We start from the raw sequence: 21,299 nt of genomic DNA, 5'->3' as shown, positions 1-21,299 counted from the left end.
GAAAAAACAGTAAAAATTATCTTTGTAAATTTAAAATGGAATAGGTACAGGGTCTTTCAGCTATAAACACTGGGAATACCCTCCCAGCCTAAGTATACAAGTACAAATTAAAATCTTTTCAGCAAAATACCAATTTACACTCCTTTCAGCCAAATACACCTTTGAACTCCTTCCAACCAAATACACATTTGCAAATAAAGAAAACAAACATACGCCTAACTCGCCTTATCACCTAGTATTTACTATTTTGAATCTATAAGAACTTGTATCAGGGAGATTGGAGAGAAAACTGGTTGCACATCTGGTCCCTCTGAGCCCCCAGAGTGAACAACCACCAAAATTAACAGCACAGCACAAAAACTTCCCTCCCTCAAGATTTGAAAGTATCCTGTCCTCTGATTGGTCCTCGGGTCAGGTGACAGCCAGGCTCACTGTTCTTGTTAACCCTTTCCAGGCAAAAGAGATATGAAGCACTTTTGTTCTATTAACTCTTATTTATCTGTTTATACAATCTCTAATGCTCAGGAGAATAAGACAACGTGTATTGATCCCACCTACCTACATACACACACAAGTATCTTTGAAATTAGTTCACTGTAAAAACTAAAAGGAAAAGTATCTACATTGAATGTTACACCCAAATTGCTTTTATTGAAAGCTTCAATCAAAAATACTATACAAAATGTTTATATCTCCAAGACGTTAATATATTTACACTATTAAGAGCAATACAAAGCATTGTTTGATAAAGTTTTAGATGAAAAGCACTTAAGAGAATCAAGAAACTGGAGAAAATTGAAATTGAAGTTAACTAATGAGCATTCCAAGACATTTTGATTCAATTGACAAGATCCAATTACAAGTTCTCATTCCATGAAGCCACTTTTTATTTTAAATCATTTCTGCCAGTCAAATTAGATCAGTTTAGGGATAGCCCTCCTCCTTTAAAAGCAGATTTTCATTTTTTTTTATTTTTCTTTCTTTCTCCATTAATGAAAATGATGTAATGACGTCAAAACAGAAGGCCAATGAAAGTTTCTAGAAAGAGCATTAAAAAAAATGGCTGTTATGGGAAAAAATATCACTATATTGATTCCAGTAGATGAATCTAAGTGAAAATAATGATTTCTCAGATTCACAGCTTGGAAATGGAGAAAATAAGCATTCTTAGTCTGTGGTTATGCAGAAAGAGATTCAAATTCATCAACCAAAGATGCTTGGAAACAAAACAAAACCACTGGCTGCTTGCAAACCAAAGGGAGTGAAATCTATTATGTGGCTCCAGCTAGAAGGAGTTGGAGATGTGGGAAGCACTTGCATAGGAGATAAGGAACTTTCTGGGCTGGGAGAGACAAAGAAAAGAGTTTTATCCTAGTGGAAATAAGCATCTCTCAGTCAGATTTAACAAGGTTTCAATAGAATTCAGGGGGACACAGCCTTCGCAGAAATAGGTGCAAGAAAAGGGCTAGTTTTGCATAGCCCTGTATGAAGACAGACATGCCAGCCAGGCCTCAGGCAAACTTCCATAATGCCCAGAGGATTTGGAAGCTTTGTGGAAGAGGAACGAGGCCAGGAACCAGTGCAACTGAAAGGGTCAGAAATGCAGCAACTAGGAGGATTTCAGCAACCAGGTGATGCTGGGGCTTCTGCAGCCGATTTCTCAAGGTGGGTAGGTAGTAGTGACACAGCAAGCAGTTACGTCGGGGGAGGTCATGGGTGAATGCTAGGAGGAGTATTAGCAAAGGTTCCTGTGCAGTCACATACTAGACACATGCATAGAGCCCTGACCGTAGAGTCTATGGGGAAAAAATATCAATGTGAACTGAAGTGCCGTTCTAGCCGTAAAATATCAAGATAAAATTGATTTGAGACAGTCAGAAAAAGTAAAAGGCTGCGGTAACAGTTCTGCTATTTATCCTCCTCCCCACAACTCCTTTAAAAAAATGAATCAAGATTTAAGGAGAATGTTCCTTGGGACCATATTGTTTCTTACTAGCTGGTGCATCTCATCTCGCCTTAGGCCCTGCTATTTTCACTCTCTACACAATGAGTAGATCCCACATACTACTATATCCTTTGTGCAAAGGACATTCAGATTCGCTCTTCATCAAATTCCCTAGGAGCCATTTGGGACTTGGATGATGGAGAACCTTCTAGAAGCATGAGTCACATTCTCTGCTTGATGCTTGCTACAGTTTTAGAATTGAGGTACACGTCCATCATTTGGGCATTCTTTGCCTGTGCGCAAATCCCCCAGCACACACGCAGACACCAACTATAGATCAGCAAATCTGGTACAGCACTTTCCAGATGCTTCACATTCCCCAGATGCTCAGATTAACTAGTTTAACTCAGCAGCAGCTCTGAGAAGTTAGGCTCTTCCCTTCCGTTGCACTCCACTTGTGCTCTCAACAGAGCTGGCGCTAGGCATAAGCGGACTTCGGGTTTGTACACACTAGTGCTTACTTTGGTATAACTTATGTCACTCAGGGGTGTGAATAAGCCACACCCCTGAGTGACCTAAGCTACTGCTGCTCGGGGAGGTGGAGTAATGATGCTGATGGGAGAGCTCTCCCCCGTCAGCATACAGCATCTGCTCTGGCAGCACTACCGCGGCGCAGCTACAGGCGTACAGCAGAGCTGCTGGAGCGATTCTAGTACAGATTAGTGCTAAGTAATTGCTTAGGGTCCCGATCAACTCACAGGGGCCCCCTATTCGCATTTTATTATGTCCTGTGGAGACAAAAATATTCCTGCTTAGGGCCCCCATGGGCTAGCACTGCCTCTGCTCAAAGGGGATTTAACTCAAAGGATCACAAATTGTTAGCTGTGTTTACTGAAATAAGAGAATTTTATTCTTACAGTAACAAAAAAGGGTATTTACAGATGCCACTGGCTGTACATTTTATTTTAATAAAATAAGTGATTCCATCTGTTAAAAATGATTCACCCAAAGTATTAGAAACACACAAACAAACCCCCAAGCCTCCAGACAACGCCAGCTTTGTCAGCCCCTCGTGGAATCAATTCCCTTTACTGTGCAGGAGCTTCTGCTGATTCTCAAGACACTCCTTCAGCTTGTCTTCAGTCAGTGTCAGTCTCTGCTCCAGAATGGAAACAGTCTGCAAAGGGAAATAATAACATAAAGAGTGCTGCTGAGTGATATATGAAAATAAGCCACATGCTGTACATTTACCGCTAAATATATAATATATAAATATATAAACAGCTGCTAAATATAACGTATCACTAGCAATTCCAGGGCTATTCTCCGCAATCAGAATTTTCAAAGAGGCTTCAAGCTCAGCAACTTCTACTGAGGATAATGGGAGCTGCCGAGCTCAGTTGAAAATCTGGTCCTAGTTGTGGGTGCTGAGCACTTTCAAAGCGCGGGCCCAGATTTCTTCTTCACTCCCTCCCTCTTTTTGGTGGAGTGTTGTTTCCTTTGACATATAGGCCAAATACCAGGGAGCTCATGTAATAGGTGTACACTTTACACCCCTGACATACAGGTGTTTTGAGTAGTTATTCCCTTTCTTGGCCTGTTGTCTTTGATTTCATGTCTTAGTTCCAATTCTTTTCTCCTTTCCTGATTGCTGTGTCAGTTAGCTTAGAGATGGGCTGCTGATTTATGACAAACAAACAGACCAGAAATTAAATGATAAGCAAAAAAATCTAACGAAGTTTAGAGTAGGCACAATTGCAACAACAATGGTAAATATTCTTAGATATGCTCTGTGACATTACACGCCATATTCTTTATGAAATATGCTTATGATATGGATATGACACAACTGATATACTTTACGTAAGATATCATTGGACAGGTTATGATTTATTGAATGTGATTATCCAATCTGTACGCCTGTATCATTTCTGTATCTGAAGTTAGGAATATTGACTATCTGTATTTCAAATGTGTTACTCTGAGTGTCACCCCCAGCTAGCCCTTCAGGTACAATAATGGAAAAGCTACACAGAACTAATGGGCCATTAGCAAAGACAATGGTCTGTGAAAGGGCTTAGTCTTCCTGTGGACACTCCAGACAGCCTCAGAGTAATGGCTGCCACAGCCCTGCAGAAACATGGGTCTGGGCCACCTGGTATTGGACGCACCCCTTGGAATGCCAACGTTCTTCCTGGGAGACAAAGGGTTCCCATCATACACAAGAGCTATATACGGCAGGGGAGTGACATCATCATGGTTCTCCTCTTCCTCCCCACCCAAAGAAACACTGAAAAACACCTGGGAGCAAGAACTGAACTGAGGGGAGAAGGCTTGAACCCAGGCTGGGAGGGCGTCCAGTCTGTAAGTGGAAATATCCGAAGTCTCAAGCTGCAGGCCAGTGCAGCTGCCTTTCAAGACTTTCTGTAATCTACCTGTGACAAAATTTAGGGTGAGAAATTATATTTTGTAATCTGTTTCTTTAGTGAATCAAATTAGTTTGCGTGTTTTGTTTTATTTGCTTAGTAATCTGTTTTGTTCTGTTTGCTATCTCTTTAACCACTTAAAATATGCCTTTTATAGTTAATAAAATTTGTTTTATTTATTAAACCGAGTTTCTGTAATTTCTAACTGGGGGGGGGGGCATGTTGTAGTACATATCTTCCTCCACATTGAGGGAGGAGACAAATTTATTAGCTTGCGTTGTATAGATTTCTCCACAGCGCACTACAATATACCTTTGGGTCTGCACTCCAAGGGAGGTGGACACCTGAGTGCTGGGGCAAGTCCCTTAAGCTGAGGCTTCCCAGAGCTGATCTCAGCGTCTGTCGTTTTGCAGTTGGGTGTGGCCCTCCCTGTATGTGTGCTAGAGATGACTTAATAGCCTGGCTCAACAGGACAGGGTAAAGGGGGCCCAGGCTGGCAGAACAGGTGGGCTCAGTGGTATCCCAGCACATCAGGTGGCATCTTAAAGGAGGGCAACCCATGACATGCTTATCTTAAGATTGTTTTGTGCCCTCTAAAGAGAATGATTAATGCCTTATAAATACGATCACCACTAGTTCTCCCTCATAGCTCTAAAAATCTAGATACAGACATGCAAAGTATGCAGGAAGCATATTTTAAATTACATGGAGATAAAATTTTCTGCTGGAAGTCATTTATTGATTACTTTGAAATAATCAAGGATAGTCAGCAAGGTAAAAGTGCATTTCAAGGACACTGGAGCAGCTGGTAATATTGAAACATTAGATAGAGAAAGCATTAAATATAAGTAATCAATATTTAATCACTAAAACACAATAATTTCACATATTTTTTACTAGGGCTGTCACTAATCCCAGTTCAATCACACGATTAACAAAAAAAAATAATCGCAGTTTTAATCACACTGTTAAACAATAGAATACCAATTGAAATTTATTAAATATTTTGGATGTTTTTCTACATTTTCACAAATATTGTATTTTGTGTTGTAATTGAAATCAAACTGTATATTTTTTTATTACAAATATTTGCACTGTAAAAATGAACAACAAAAGAAATAGTATTTTTCAATTCACCTCTTACAAGTACTGCAGTGCAATCTCTTTGCTGGGAAAGTGCAGTTTACAAATATAGATTTTTTTTGGTTTTTTACATAACTACACTCAAAAACAACAACAAAAATGTAAAACTTCAGAGCCTACAAGTCCACTCAGTCCTACTTCTTTTCAGCCAATTGCTAAGACAGACAAGTTTGTTTGTTTGCATTTACAGGGGGAGGGATAGCTCAGTGGTTTGAGCATTGGCCTATTAAACACAGGGTTGTGAGCTCAATCCTTGAGGGGGCCATTTAGGGAACTGAGATAAAAATCTTTCTAGGGATTGGTCCTGCTTTGAGCAGGGGGGTAGACTAAATGACCTCCTGAGGTCCCTTCCAACTTGGATATTCTATGATCCTACAGGAGATAATGCTGCCCCCTTACAGACGCATAGACTTTAAGGTCAGAAGGGACCATTATGATCATCTAGTCTGACCTCCTGCACCACGTAGGTCACAGAATCTCACCCATCCACTTCAATAACAAACCTCTAACCTATGTCTGAGTTACTGAAGTCCTCAAATTGTGGTTTGAAGACCTCAAGCTGCAGAGAATCCTCCAGCAAGTGACCCAGGCCCCATGCTGCAGAGGAAGGCGAAAAATCTCCAGGGCCTCTGTCAATCTGCCCTGGAGGAAAATTCCTTCCCGACCCCAAATATGGTGATCATCTTATTTACGTCACCAGAAAATGACAGCAGGCACGTTTGTAGCCAGCACTGCAAGGTATTTACGTGCCAGATATGCTGAACATTCGTATACCCCTTCATGCTTCAGCCACCATTCCAGAGGACATGCTTCCATGCTGATGACGCTCATTAAAAAAAATGTGTTAATTAAATTTGTGACTGAACTCCTTAGGGGAGAATTGTATGTCCCCTGCTCTGTTTTACCCACATTCAGCCATATATTTCGTCTCGGATGATGACCCAGCACATGTTCATTTTAAGGACACTTTCACAGCAGATTTCACAAAACACAAAGAAGGTACCAATGTGAGACAGTTATCTAAAGATAGCTACAGCACTCGACCCAAGTTTTAAGAATCTGAAGTGCTTCCAAAATCTGAGAGGGACAAGGTGTGAAACATGCTTTTAGAAATGTAAGAGAACACACTGATGTGAAAACTACAGAACCCTAGCCACCGAAAAAGAAAATCAACTTTCTGCTGGTGTCATCTGAATCAAGTAACAAAAATGAGCATGCATCGATCTGCACTGCTTTGGATGGTTATCGAGCAGAACCCATCATCAACATGGACACATGCCCACTGGAATGGTGGTTGAAGCATGAAGGGACATATGAATCTTTAGCCCATCTGGCATGTAAATATCTTGTGATGCCAGCTACAACAGTGCCATCAGAATGCCTGTTTTCACTTTCAGGTAACATTTTAAACAAGAGGTGGGCACCATTATGTCCTGCAAATGTAAACAGACATGTTTGTCTGAGCAATTGGCTGAAGAAGTAGGACTGAGTGGACTTAACAGGTTCTAAAACATACACTGGTTTATTTATGAATGCAGGGTTTTTTTGTACATAATTCTACATTTGTAATTTCAACTTTCATGATAAAGAGATTGCACTACAGTACTTGTATTAGGCAAATTGAAAAAATATTCTTTTTTTTTTTTAAATCAAAAATAAATATAAAGTGAGCACTTTGCATTCTGTGTTGTAATTTAAACCAATACACTTGAAAATGTAGAAAACATCCAAAAATATGTAAATAAATGGTATTCTACTATTGTTTAACAGTGCGATTAATCGCACAATTAATTGTGATTATTTTTTTAAATCGCCTGACAGCCCTAATTTTTACTTTATCAGTTAAAACCTAAAATGAGAAGCTCTGCTATAAACACTGATAAAACACTCCTCACACAAATGAAACTGGTGTTTATCCAAAAAACACTAGAAAAACACAAGAAATGGTTACTAGTATCCAGGGCCTTCTCTACACAGAGCAGTAATGCAGACCATCAGCAGGTTGGAGGGTGATTTCTATTAGTAATTCTATTGGCTACTGACTCCTCAAACACAGCAGCAGATCTAGACATGAGAGGAACACCACATATCCCCCTGGATAGTTGAGAAGTGGAATCAGTTTAGCTAATGACTGGTTAATCCAGCAAATCTGTTTTGGCCTGGGTCTGAGGGTGAAATAGATAAAAATATAGAGCAAAGAGTTAATGCTAGGGACAAGCACAATGCCACTAAGACATCTACAGATGGATGCTATAGACACTGTTGGAATTATTTTCCTTACTATCCTCATCATCGTTAAAGATTTTACAATACATAATCTGTATTTTTTTTAATTGAGATTTGAAGAGTTTACAGCTTGATCTTTTAACTTGAGGAGTCTTTATTATTTCAAATACAGTTTGGATGAAACTTGTTTGGTGGTTTTATGATAAGCGGAAGCTAGTATTTTGGACACAGTTTGGAACATGTTACCTTAGAAATGTTTGGCAGAGCATTAGCATGTATTGTATCAAATAGAAAAAAGCTACCTCTTAAGCTACCTCTTAAGATTTTATTCTGAATCACACACATTAATTTATAAAGATATGTTTTCATTCTAGCAAAAGAATCTATCAGAACAGGACACAATGACAAAAGTCTTTTAGTGGAAAAGGAATTAAAGGCATCCTAATAACTTAATTTTAGATATGAGGATTTTCAAACCAAAAAGCACAAAGGGGACACTGGAATGATTACATTTTGGCATTATGAATACGTTATTTCATTTTCTTCAGTCTTCATAATCTCATAATGATGCTGTCAGTATAGTAAGGCCAACATAGATTTCTAGACCTAATGTAAGAAACAATCCAAGTCCCACAGAATAGTTTGTGATCCATATCCATGCCAATGTTCCTGGTAGTATTTGCCATATGAAAAGCAGTGCTGAAGCACCACAATATTATATTGACAAACATCAGGATATAGACTTAGACTCATAGACTTTACGGTCAGAAGGGACCATCATGAACTTCTAGTCTGACCTTCTCCACACTGCAGGCCACAGAACCTAATCCACTCACTCCTGTAATAAACCCGTAACCTCTGGCTAAGTTACTGAAGTCCTCGAATCATGATTTAAAGACTTCAAGTTACAGAGACTCCACTATTTACACTAGTTTAAACCTGCATGTGACCCGTGCCTCGCGGTGCAGAGCAAAGTGAACCCCCCCAAATTATGGCTGAAGTTTTAGGGTGTAATACTCCTCACAAGGCCCTCACAATTCTCATGGACACTTATGACAAACATGGCCAAACTGCACTGGTGTTAATCATGATATATTTATCTGAATCATACATTTATTGTTGAGATTAAGGAGTTACCTGGAAGTATCTATCTGAGCAAGGCCTGCTTCGAGATATTATATAGGCTTGTTAATATATATTGGAGTAGCTAAAGCCTTGCTCACGAGTCCCTAGGGGAAGACTGATACATTCGAAACATACAAACTAATCAATGAAAGGAAAGAAAAAATACAAAGGAACTCAAAGCCCCAAGAGAGGGCTTTTTCATAATTACACCAAGAAAAATGGGCTTCAAAAAACTAACCGATGGGGTGGGCCACATGATTCAATGTCATCAAAACAATGCATGCTGTATTATAGCAAGGTAAATTCTGAAGGGAACTGCATATTGAAGGACTGTAGACTGCAGTGTCCTATTTTTAACCAAAGTGGCAACATGAGAGTTTGCTTAATTATTCTTTATTGTATTTAAGACAAGATCATTTTTAGAGTACTTTAATGGTTAGATTATTTTAATATTATATTGGAGTTTTATTTAAGGACACTGCATGGGATATTTAAAGATGGAAGCTGTTCTTAACTTTGATTTTTGGTCTCCTCCCCTGTGTGTTATTTGGTGACCTTTCAGACGTTTACACTGTTTTATAGTATATAGAGAAATATATACAATATACTCCTAAAATTATCTGCTTTAGTTTAGCCACAAACATATACTGAATATGCATAGCCAAATATAGTTCACAGTGATCTAAACACTGATGCTGTCACAGTAGCTCTGCAGAATTAGTCATTTTAAAGGCATTCAAACCACTTTAAACATATTTAGTCTGTCAGATTTCTTCTTCAGTGGACATGGACAACAGCCCAGGTTTAAAGTAATATCGTCTAGAAGCCAAAGTCCCAGGCCTGAAAGATGCTGTGCACCTCGGGCCTAATCCAAAGCCCACTGAAGTCAATGCAAAGATTCCCATTGACTGCAGTGTGGGATTGCATCAGGCAATTTCTGAGAGAGCTCCTTCTCACTGAAGGCCAATAGAAGCTGAAGGTCCTCAGCAGCTCAAGGGAGGTGCTCAGCACAGGAGCAGATCTTTGGATTGTATCATGCAGTGATACTACAGTGAGACATGAGGAGCATAAGGGTGGTATTTAAGCAGTTTTAGAAGGAAAAAACCTTCCACATTTCCAGATTATAAAGGACTCAAAACAAGCATATTTCAGAGAGTTGCTTTCAGCAAACAGTAGCTACAAGAAAATAATGCAGAGCACTGTCAATATCCTGCAAAGAAATGAAATATCCTGAATGAGTCAGAGCTCAAAGCTATTGTATCATCAAAAGGGAGGACTGAGAATATGAAAAATAGTATCTTGGTCCTCTAGATGAGATTAAGACGTCAAAAAGCAACAGTTTCTCCAGTATTTCAGAGGTTTTTCAGACTGAAATGTTTCTAAAGATATCAAATAAGGAACACAGCACTGGAATCAAAACTGAGTTATTTAATATGTTCTAAAAGCTTTTCTTCTGATCTCTATTATCCACTGGTGTGTTTGTGTAGTGACAGAGGCACAAGAGCCAAAATTTGAAACTATTTGAAGTCATCAGTGAATTTTACTGAACCACTTGCTTGTTCTGTACTTAATGCATCTCAGAGAAGGGAAGGGCCATTTCATTCCTTTGCATTATGTATTTTGAATAATATTTCTGAATGTAAGCACAATAATGATTTTGCTTTACTTATTTTAGACTACACACTTTATTCTGAAGACCACTTTCAGTTTGAATTAAACTCATTCCCCTCCCCACCCCAATTGCATTTTTACACTAGTGAATTTCATTTAAAAACTTACCCTCGCCACAATCACTTCTGGAATAAGTGAAATGATCTTTTAATCTCACACAACCTAGATTGTCCTGACTTCCTGGTGGGGATTATCTCAGGGCTTTAGGAACTCTTCTAAATTTAACTGTGTTGTTTTTCCCCTGGCTTTAATGCAGGATTAATTTGGATGCATATGAAACTCCATTTCCTGTGGGTGGATTCTCTCAGCAATTTATGAATTTTTATGATAACTTGATTCTGACCTCGGTTTTCATTTGGAATAGACACATCTTTCTTCCCACACAAAATAGAAGCTATTTCCCCCAGCAAGTGCCCACTGTGTACCAGCGTTACATATATTTGTCCTACTGATAATGGCAACTGCGGGTGTTTGTGATAATGGCAAAGTATATTAACCCTGCATGCTAATCATTCCAAATTAAGTTTTCCCATTACAGCTGAGATATTCATTCACTGACCTTCTGCTCTTACAGAGGAATACTTGAGCTGTAAGTGCAGCTAAGAAAGAGTGTGAGATAGCACACTTTAACACATATTTGAATACCAGCTCTGCTCTAGTTACATTAACATATCCTAAAGCAAACGGGTTTTGAATGAAAAAGCTACCCAAAAGAAAACATCTTTGTTGCCTCATAAAAATGTTATGAGAATATTCATTCCAACTCCTCATCTGGACACATTTGGTATGACTACACTGCAATTAAACACTTGTGGCTGGTCCATATCAACTGACTTGGGCTCAGGAGACTCAGGCTACTGTGCTGTTTAACTGTGGTGTAGTTGCTTAGTTGAGCCCAGGCTTGGGACCCTCCTCACTTCACCCCGGACAGGGTCCCACAGCCCATGCTCCAGCCCAAGCTTAAACATCTTCACTGCAATTAAATAAATCCATTGCCTATGCCCCTTGAGCCCAAGTCAGCTGATGCAGGCGAGCTGTGGGTGTTCAATGCAGCATCAATGTACCCATTGAATTGACTGCTGCATCTTTAAGTTTAGCCCATTTCTGAGAACAGCAAAGATATGAATTTAATGCTGCTACTCAGGAAAATGAAGCCTAAAGTTTTTAACTTTTTATCTTTGCAGGTCAAATCTAGAACAACACTCATATTTAAGATATTTATATATAGAAAAATGCAAAAACATTTGCAAAGTAAATCAAAACTAAACATGATTCTAGTTAATATTCTAAATACATAACTCTTGCTTACATGACATCTTAAAACCACTTCATCTACAAAGTAAACAAAGGAAGATGGAGTAACATATTTACTCCCAAATAAGAAAATATAATATTAGTTAAAAACATTTGCACAAACCAAGAGTAAAACATCATAACATCATGCACAAGAAGCATCATCATGGACATTAGCTACATCAAATTCACCTACTCTGTCACTGCTAAAAGTGGTATGCAGCAGCCACTAGTCCCTTCTCATACAGCTTTCTAGAGTTAGTTAACATACTTCACTGAAGAGTCAACCCCGCTTCAGTACGTCCAGTTGGGCAGGCCATAGCGTCTCTACAGCTTCATCACTTCTACTTCCAGCTGGCATCTGGCAGGAAGAGGCCTCTTAGAAGAGTCAAAACAGTCCTACAGTCTCATAAGTAGACAGCACTCCACTTCTTCATTACAGCTGCTCTCGGTGGAGGGAAGGTACTGACAACTGGTGAGCACACAACGTAACTTCACAAATTTGCAACATGGACCAAAGAACTGTGCGTTGGCCGCAGCACAATTCTTAACTTTCAGATGACAATGTTCAACTGGTTCCCTAGTATAAATGATCGCTCAGCATTGTGAAGTCATGAAAAATCATCTTTTCTCCCCCCCGTAAAGTACTATTTAGGATATAACACTATAAATCATTTAAGTAAAGAGAGACATTAGAAGGGGGGAGGGATAGCTCAGTGGTTTGAGCATTGGCCTGCTAAACCCAGGGTTGTGAGTTCAATCCTTGAGGGGGCCAGCTGGGGCAAAATCAGTACTTGGTCCTGCTAGTGAAGGCAGGGGACTGGACTCAATGACCTTCAAGGTCCCTTCCTGTTCTATGAGATCAGTATATCTCTCTCTGTTAAAAAATGAATAGGAGATCAATGTGATGTTTGCAAAATTTCCAACCAAAGTAGTTTATCACAAATACAATGTGTTCCCCACATTATGTTAATTAAAAGGTTAGAGCTGAGTAAATTCACTGAGAACAAAAGAAAATCATTATCACAGTTTTACTCCAACCTTCTCAAGGTAGTGTATCAGAAATATACTAACGCTCCCTCGATGCTAAACAATTAAAATGCCTGGGAAAACTGGGACAAATGTGCAAATATATAGCATGTGGAAATATCACAGCGGAAGCCTGTCTTGTTTTCTTAAATGCGTGGTTCCGCTTATGAACGTAAAGCTTTTCTAACTGGTGCTATTCAGGCATATTAATTAGACAGTTCATTGTAAGATACCAGTAAGATACAGCTAACATACTCCTGGTCTTTTTCCAAGCAGATCCTTTGTGTACCTTTAATTTTACGGAGACACCAGAATTTTTTTTTTAAGAACCACTTGAAATGCAGTGGCATTTATATATTTTAGAGAGAGAAGCCTTTTATATCTGGAATCTGAATTCAAACATGCAGCACCAGTCAAGAGGTAGATCGACACTTCACTAGGCAACGGGCAGCATGCAGATGAGCTGCCACCAGAGCAGCTCAGGAAGAAGACTGGTACTCAGAGTCACAATCTCCTTCCCAGTTTACTGTTGCTCTGGATAGAGGGCATTGCCTCAGGGCTACATCCAGCACAGGTCATGTTACCTGGTCACCAAGGCTTCTCCCAGTCCTCAACTACCTGTGTGAAAAAAAGTAGTGGTGGCTTCGCAGAGCCTACTTCCCCAAGTGTTGTAATCCATGGTCCACGTAGCCTGCACAAGACAGGAAGAGGAATTTTACACCCCTTTACTCCCTTGCATGGATCCAGAGAGCTACTGATGATCTAGGGCCAAGGCCTCAGGGAATGGTAAATTTAACCAGACTCTAATAACATGGCTAGTTATGGCCTCCAGACTTGCAATGATAAAATTCCACAATCCTTTGGAGACCCCTGACTCCACAGAAGCACAAATTCAGTCCTTTCTGACCTCCTCTGGCCTCCTATTCTCCACACATGCCTCTCCTCTCGGTAATAAGAGTAATTATTTCTACTGTTCCCACCTGCAGCACTCTGAAGTCTTAGTTGTGTGTTGTCTTGTCTCATTCAGCCAAAGTCACACATTCTAAGGGGTACAATACCATCATAGTGCTTGCAAAGTTATGGAATTGTTTAATATCATTAAATGCACAAATCTACTCTCACATAAGTATACCGGGTGCAGCTAAGGATACAGACAGTGTCAAGTGAAGATTAAAACATTAACATTAAATCATTTTAGTGCTATTCTGGTGTTGGTACAGCTTGGAAAACTTTTTCCCTAAATGCAGCTATTTTTACCATCTTTTCAGACTTCATTTCCAACTTTATCCTATGTTCTAATTTATTCCTCCTCCACTCCTCTCCCTGCTAGGTCTAAAATAACATTTGGAATTTCTGAAGTTACTGAACCTCTTTTTAAAAGGTATGTTTGCATTGCATAGATCTATTTTAAACTTCACATACAGTGTTTACTACAGTATTTTTCCTCCTACAAAAACACCTGTACAGTAGAAATGGAGCCCATTACACAACAATTAGAATTGTGTATCACAATACATAATGAAAGATAAAGAATGCATTCCAATCCTACTACTGGTGAAGCACACAAATACTAATAGTTCGTATAGTTTCCATTTTATTAATGTGTACAACACTGGAGATGCTAACCAGAATGGTTTGAAATAGATCAGCAGTGGGATCTAAAAGTACTCCCCCTACTTCCCACCCCTCCTGCCCCATCGTTTTCTTGTATTTCTATTGAATAGCATTATGGTTTTTTTGAAAGAAAATGTTTTTTGGTTTTTACCTCCCTATTTCCACTCAAGATGTAAGTGTTGCAAGATTCAACACATTTAGATAAAACTAGGACTATTTTGACAATCCACCCCAACCTCCACACTTTTCAATCACGTTCATGTTCCTCAGGAGCAGAAGACTGAGTTGGAACGAGAATTAGTGTTATATATGATACGATACATTCAGATTCTTCTGAATGCTATGAAAAGGACAGGATTTCTTTTTAATATGAGAAACAAGGGAGACAAACCTGTTATATAAATGCATATAGAGACTAATTTTTATATCCCCCTTAGACAAAAAAAACTTAATTAAAAGACAGGTATGTGCACTTGAATAACCATACCACAAATATAACCATTAAGATAGCTATGAAGCCACTTGTTAAATCCTCTCACTCAGCCTTTCCAAATCACAACTATGAATTAATCTTCTTTGCAATATGTCATCAACATGCACAACCCTGTAATACGTGGCTTCTCTCTGCACCTCCACATACAATATTTAATCTTTCCATTCCACATGGTTACCATTAAGAAATTACAATTTTCTAACTGGAGTGATGAACTGGTGTTTTGTTGGAGGTTGTGTTGATTTTTCGTTGCTGGTTATGTTTTGTTATGCTGTTAGATTTGGATGTGTTGCATGTTCACGGTGGGGATTGTTTAAGTGGAAATGGTTTGCAAGTTGTTTATCATTTTAGGAAGCTGGTATTGTAATGTTTAGAGTATGTTATTTAAGTGATACTGTAAGTAAGAAGTGTGTTAAGATTTTTTCAACAGTTAAATGTTTGTGGTTGAAGTTAAAAAAATGTGCGGAATTAGTGGAGGCAGGAGTTGTGTGTGGTGGATGTGGGTGAGGTAACGTGGTTAAGACAAAATAAATGCTTAAAAACTTTAAAAAAAAAAAACAAACCCACACACAAGACAGGGCTGTGGTGAGACCCAGATATGTGCAAGGGAGAAGCATGGTGGAGGGAAACAGGACAGAAGCTGTTGGGGAAAATGTTGGAACTTCAAGTATGTTTAACGAGTTAGGGAAAGAGTAGGATTTGAGCAGGGGAGGGGACAATGGAGCTATGCTGATTTTACAGGCTGAGGATCTAGAATTGAAGTTAATTCTCTTATGCAAGATAGCGATGCACTCCCCAAAAGGAAGAATACTATGTGTAGAATCTACTGACAAGGTTTTTTTAAAAATATGAATTGAACACATAGATTTCCTTAATTTCCAGAAATTAGTATGCTACTAGACCACCTCTACCATGATCCATGCAGGCTTTCACACTTTGGAAAAGGAAAGCTTAAAGGACACAAAGAAATTTATTTTAATGTTTGGAACCCCATATGGTTGTGAATTCACAGAAAGTGGTCTTAATTTTAGTATATGATTTGTAACCACTGCAAATTTAAATTTTACAGTGCTTTGAAAGCATAAAGTGGTTATATAAAGGACCAAGAATTAATTGCTGCAAAGGTTACTGCAAAGGTTACTGCTGACATACATTTTAATAGAATAATCTAGATCTGAATTTAGATTGTTATACTAGCCCCTGTGATGCATGACCAGAAAGGGTTAAGTGTCCTGCAGGATGAATGACTCAAATTCAACTCTTAAAGACATATGGGGAGATAATGTTTGTGGTTTTATGTTTACATATAAATTGGTAGTGGTCAACAATGTAATCAAACAGTCCCTATCTATGCTATATTCTGTTAATTCAGAGATCAAAGGGACATAAATGAACTGTAAACATAGGCTGTTCGCTATATTAGTCTCTCTTTGAAATATATAGCAAATCATCTGCAAATGGTGGAAAAACAGGCAATTGCCTTATGTTAATCTGTGTGAATAATTAAGAAATGAGAGTCTATTGTTTGCCGAGGGACTCTGAGCTATTAAAGAAGGCCTGAACTAAATAAAAATGGGTTGGGTCCTAATCCTATCATCTCAGATCTGCTTAAGCTTTATCAGCAGAAGTTTAAGTCGCAAGATGAGATCCCAGTTAGGCTGGTACTCCCTGGATATGATATTGGACATTGGACTATAACCTATGGACTAAATTCTAAAAGAACTCTTTGCAACTACAAAGCTCATCTCTGTCATAAATCTGAACCTCAAGAATTGAACTCATGTTTTTATGTATATTGAGCTGTTAAACATACTCTTTTCTTTTTAATAAATTTTAGATAATAAGAATTGGCTGTAAGCGTATATTAGGGTAAGATCTGGAATATTTATTAATATGGAAATGGGTGTGATCCTTTGGGATTGGTAGAACTTTTTTATGTGATGAAATAAGATTTTCATTAATTTTCATCATATCTGACTTGGGTAACTAGGTGGAGCCCTGAGGCTGGGTAACTTTACAGGAACTATGTTTTAGACTTCTAAGTAATCAGTATGGTAAAACAGAAGCTGTTTAGTGCTGGCTTGGTAAATCTAAGTATTGAAATATCCACCAGCTTTGGGGTTGTCTGCCCCATTCTTTGCAGTTCACCTTAATTGAGTGACCTCAGCTGACTCCCCATGGGACTCTGGTCACACAACCCTACATTATTCTCTAATGAGCTCCAAAGTACTCTCTTAAAAAAAAAAGTTAAGATTAGCTCCACAAAAGGGGATAAAATATAAGGTGGGATTTTGCAAAGCCATCAGCACTGGCCTAACTCTGCTCTCAATGAAGCCAGTAGAATGTGGCACAATGCATATGCCATAGATGTTGATTTCAGTAGCCGTTTGTGTTTTACCATAAAGCAAGATAATAGTAGAAGGAGATGGGATTATATTTAAATTACAGGTTTTGTGGACTGTAAACTTCTTTATGTCCTTCCAATACTTATCAGAAACAACATTTTAAGGATATTGTGACAATTTTTTAGATAATCCAGATATCTGACACTCTCCATCATTCTACAGAGATTTACCAATAAGCTTCTGTAAAACAGATGAGTTTTGAGACTATTCACATTTTTACTTAAAGGATCTATTTCAGAAAGTCCCTATTTCACTTGATGACCGAAGATAGCCTATTATCATGAGCCTATAAAGCATTTCATACCTGAGTAAGAACATCTAACTGTCCCACAATATGCTCTAGAGTATCTGCAAGACTTGTCTCCTCCTCTTGCTGGTGCTGGTTTCTGGCAGATTCTTGTATTTTGTTTTTCTTAGGAGGATCACCGCAATCCATTTCTGATTGCTAGGAAAACAAAGAGACACTATATGTTAGCACAATGCAAGCAACAGAAGTATTTCTGCCTCAGGGATAGGTGGCAGAGAAATATGATCTGTCCTGGAGAACTGAATCTGTGCTATGAAAAGTGACTGATGGTGTTGCTAGAAATCAGGAAAGCTACCATGGACTTGTGTGACTTAGGGAAAGTAATCTCTGGAATATGGCAATAATAGCAAGATTCAAGTTACTAAAGATTGTGAAGAGCTATGTTTTATTAGGATGGAAGGTGCTACAGAAATATGAAGTGTACCTGAAGAGAGAGACACCAGGGCGACAATTTGTATACTTTTGCACACACACAAACATGATTATAAATAATATACAAGTTACCATGGTGATGAACATCTCCTACAATTTTAGTCCAACACTGTAAAAAGCAGAGAGGTTTACATCAATAATACAGGGAACAACAGGCTCTCTTCTCAGATCTATTGGCTACACTAAACTTGACTTCTACAGTTAAGCATGTAAAATTAAGCAAAAATGTTCCAATACACATGTAAGTTAAACAGGCATAATTAGGTTCAGCCATTTTAATTTTGTTTAGATCTTGAACTGTTTCTCTCTCCTCACAAAAACAAGTCAACTTTGAAGTTTCAATCTCAGCAGTTTTTGTTATGCAAGCTTGATAATTTCACTACATAAACTAACAAACATTTTTGCTAAAACTTCCCCCGTCCATCCTCCTTAAAAGGTGATCTTTTATGTGAGACAAGCCCCATAACTTTATCTATCTTCTGGATGCAAATGAACTGGTGTCAGTTGAATAAACTGAAAGCTGTTTTTTGTAATGTAAAATCTAGCTGCTGGAGTAAGTGATGCTGAATGTTCCAATACTTACTACTTTACATAAACGATCAGAATTCGACATGGATTTGAACCTAAACTCCAGATCCAGACATCCTCAGAATCTGATCCTCCAACACCTTGCACAGTAATTGATAACCAAAGAAGAATGTTAGCATATTTCAATTGCTTGAGACTAGTGTAAATGACTGCAAAATGTCCAAGCCAGAGAACCAGGCACTCAGACTTTAGATTGCTGGAAATCATGCTGCTCAGGCGCATCTCTAGTTAGAACGTGGCTAATGACTCCTTGCCTTCTTCACTCCTGACTACAGTATTAATAATCTGTTTCTCTGAGTAATACTGTTAATTCAGTCACAGCCCTACTTGATGTGAGTCACTTGAATACATAATACAACAATGCTGTAATTTTAAGACTAGGACAAGTTCATACCCCATCTGAAATATTTTATATATTTCAGGTGTGTGTGTGTGTGTGTGTGTGTGGTGTGTGTGTGTGTGTGTGTGTGTGTGTGTGTGTGTGTGTGTGTGTGTGTGTGTGTGTGTGTGTGTGTGTGTGTGTGTGTGTGTGTGAGATATATATCAATAGCCCTGCTCCCTAACAATCCACATTAATTCTACATCCCTTAGCTTTTGACGTTAGAAAAGCATAATTGTGAAACATTTGTTTTAAGTATTAATTGCATTGCTTGATGCCCTGCATTCCTTCCAGCTGTTACTCAAAATAAGGCCCTGATCCTGCACTTGTGTAATTCACTGTCTGCATAGAACCCCACTGAAGTCCATGGATCAGCAGACCATCTGAGCAGATCACAAATAAAGTCAGAACCTCATTTGTACACAAGCTTTATTTTAAGCAATGAAGTTGTTGGGAAGAGGGGGAAACCAGAGCCCTACAAACAATCTCCACAATTTGTATATTAGATCTGTTCCAGGAATGTTTAACCACCAAGGATTACATTCCAAACAATGACAGTTTACTAATATAAGTTTGCTCTAGCACAAGCTAATCAACTCCAAAGGAAACCTGATAGAATTGCAATTTGTCCGAGTTTACTTATAAGAAAAAATTGACGTGCCCAGTAGATGATCAGCATAAACACCCACTCCCACCAAAATATTCTACTGTTACTAACTAAACTAATTTTATATTCTGTTTGACTGCTCTATAGTTACTCCATACCCATTCCTGTGTATCTGAGCTTCAAGCACACGAACATTACACAAAATCTTCACTTAAAATATTTACGGCTTTCATGTCAGAACCCATTAGAAGAAGCTGACTCGTTGAAGTAGAAAAATAATTGTACTGATAAACTGTTATCCTTCTACCTTTAAACAAAGCAAGAACCTGACAGCTTCTCTTTTTTTAAAAAATGGTTCAACTTATAATAATCCTGAAAAAATACTTATAAAAGTTTTTTTTTTTGGCACTTGGTATTTAGAGACAGTCAAGAAATTAAGGTTTAAGAGCCCACTGCCTCAACATTTAGCTGACACTATCATTATTCTATGTGATCTTCCCTCCCCAACAAAATCACCACTTTTCCTTTTCTGGGGTAAGTGAAAGCATTTTCATCCAGATTTCCATCTTGTTCAGATTCTGGTAGAGCTATTAGACTCTAAAAATATGGATTTGATTAAAATGGGACAGATGAGGCTCAGAAGCCTTTAAACGACACTATTGCCTGAAACATCCTAAAACAGAAGTCAAATGAGAGTTTTGCCTGTATAAGAAACAGAACCAGTACTTTGCAATGCAAAGGCTGCATACAGTAATTAATAGATTTTAAAATATACCAAATCTGAATGGGGCCTCTGAGATTTCTGTTGTGCCCTAGTTAGGGGGGAAAAAAGGGAGATAAATTATTTTTTTTTAAATGAAGGAAGTTCTCCTTGGTTTAAAAACAAATAGATGGGAAAGAGCCTGTGCTACATAACTGTGTGCTAGGCTGAGTGCAGTTCCTCCAGAAGCAACTTCCAGCCCTTTTGGCTCAGAGCAAATACAACAATGAGATGGGGGAGGGGTATCTCAGTGGTTTGAGTATTGGCCTGCTAAACCCAGGGTTGTGAGTTCAATCCTTGAGGGGGTCACTTAGAGGGATTCTGGGGCAAAATCAGTATTTGGTCCTGCTGGTAAAGGCAGGGGGCTGGACTCGATGACCTTTCAGGGTCCCTTCCAGCTATGAGATAGGCATATCTCCATAGGTTGCTGCTGCATTATTGGGAAAAAAACCTGCCATTATAACTTGTTACTATGTCCCCCAAATTACAGTGATAAATATCATTGTGGGGGTCTCAGGAGAGCCTGCAGGAGCTCTCTTGTCCTCCTTTTGTTTTTAATGAAAAGCCCAAATACTTGCAAACTTTTCCATAACAACCACCACCACGTTGTGTCTGGGATACTGGAGTAGTAACATGGCCTACTGGAATTTTGTACCCAACTGAAGAAAAATAAGGAGAATATGAATATCAACACTGTTTTCCATTTTGTCACAGGGCTATTTTTGTTCCTTTTACTGTGCTTTAAAAAAAAGCAGCAGCTATCTTGTATTTAATAGATGTATAGGGCACGTGGTAAGCTGGTGACTACAATTGGATTGGAAGTAGGTTCAAGAGCCCATTCTTCAAGCAGATGAAA

General features: G+C 38.6%; 1 protein-coding gene across 2 annotated transcripts in view; it reads right to left on the bottom strand.

Annotated features, from left to right (window-relative positions):
- Positions 1-445: 445 nt before the first annotated feature.
- Positions 446-21,299, bottom strand: part of POC1A (POC1 centriolar protein A) — a 102,678-nt gene continuing 81,824 nt past the window's right edge. For both annotated transcript variants that reach the window (XM_030570762.1, XM_030570763.1), the window contains 2 exons: positions 17,675-17,815; positions 446-3,122 (listed from right to left, as the gene is read on the bottom strand). In XM_030570762.1, the coding sequence (XP_030426622.1) occupies positions 3,024-3,122; positions 17,675-17,815 (240 nt within the window). In that variant the 3' untranslated portion in view covers positions 446-3,023. The remainder of the gene's footprint in view (positions 3,123-17,674; positions 17,816-21,299) is intronic.

This window comes from Gopherus evgoodei, chromosome 7, assembly GCF_007399415.2.
Source record: "Gopherus evgoodei ecotype Sinaloan lineage chromosome 7, rGopEvg1_v1.p, whole genome shotgun sequence".
Lineage (NCBI taxonomy): Eukaryota > Metazoa > Chordata > Testudines > Testudinidae > Gopherus > Gopherus evgoodei.
This window is presented reverse-complemented; position numbering and strand designations above follow the sequence as displayed.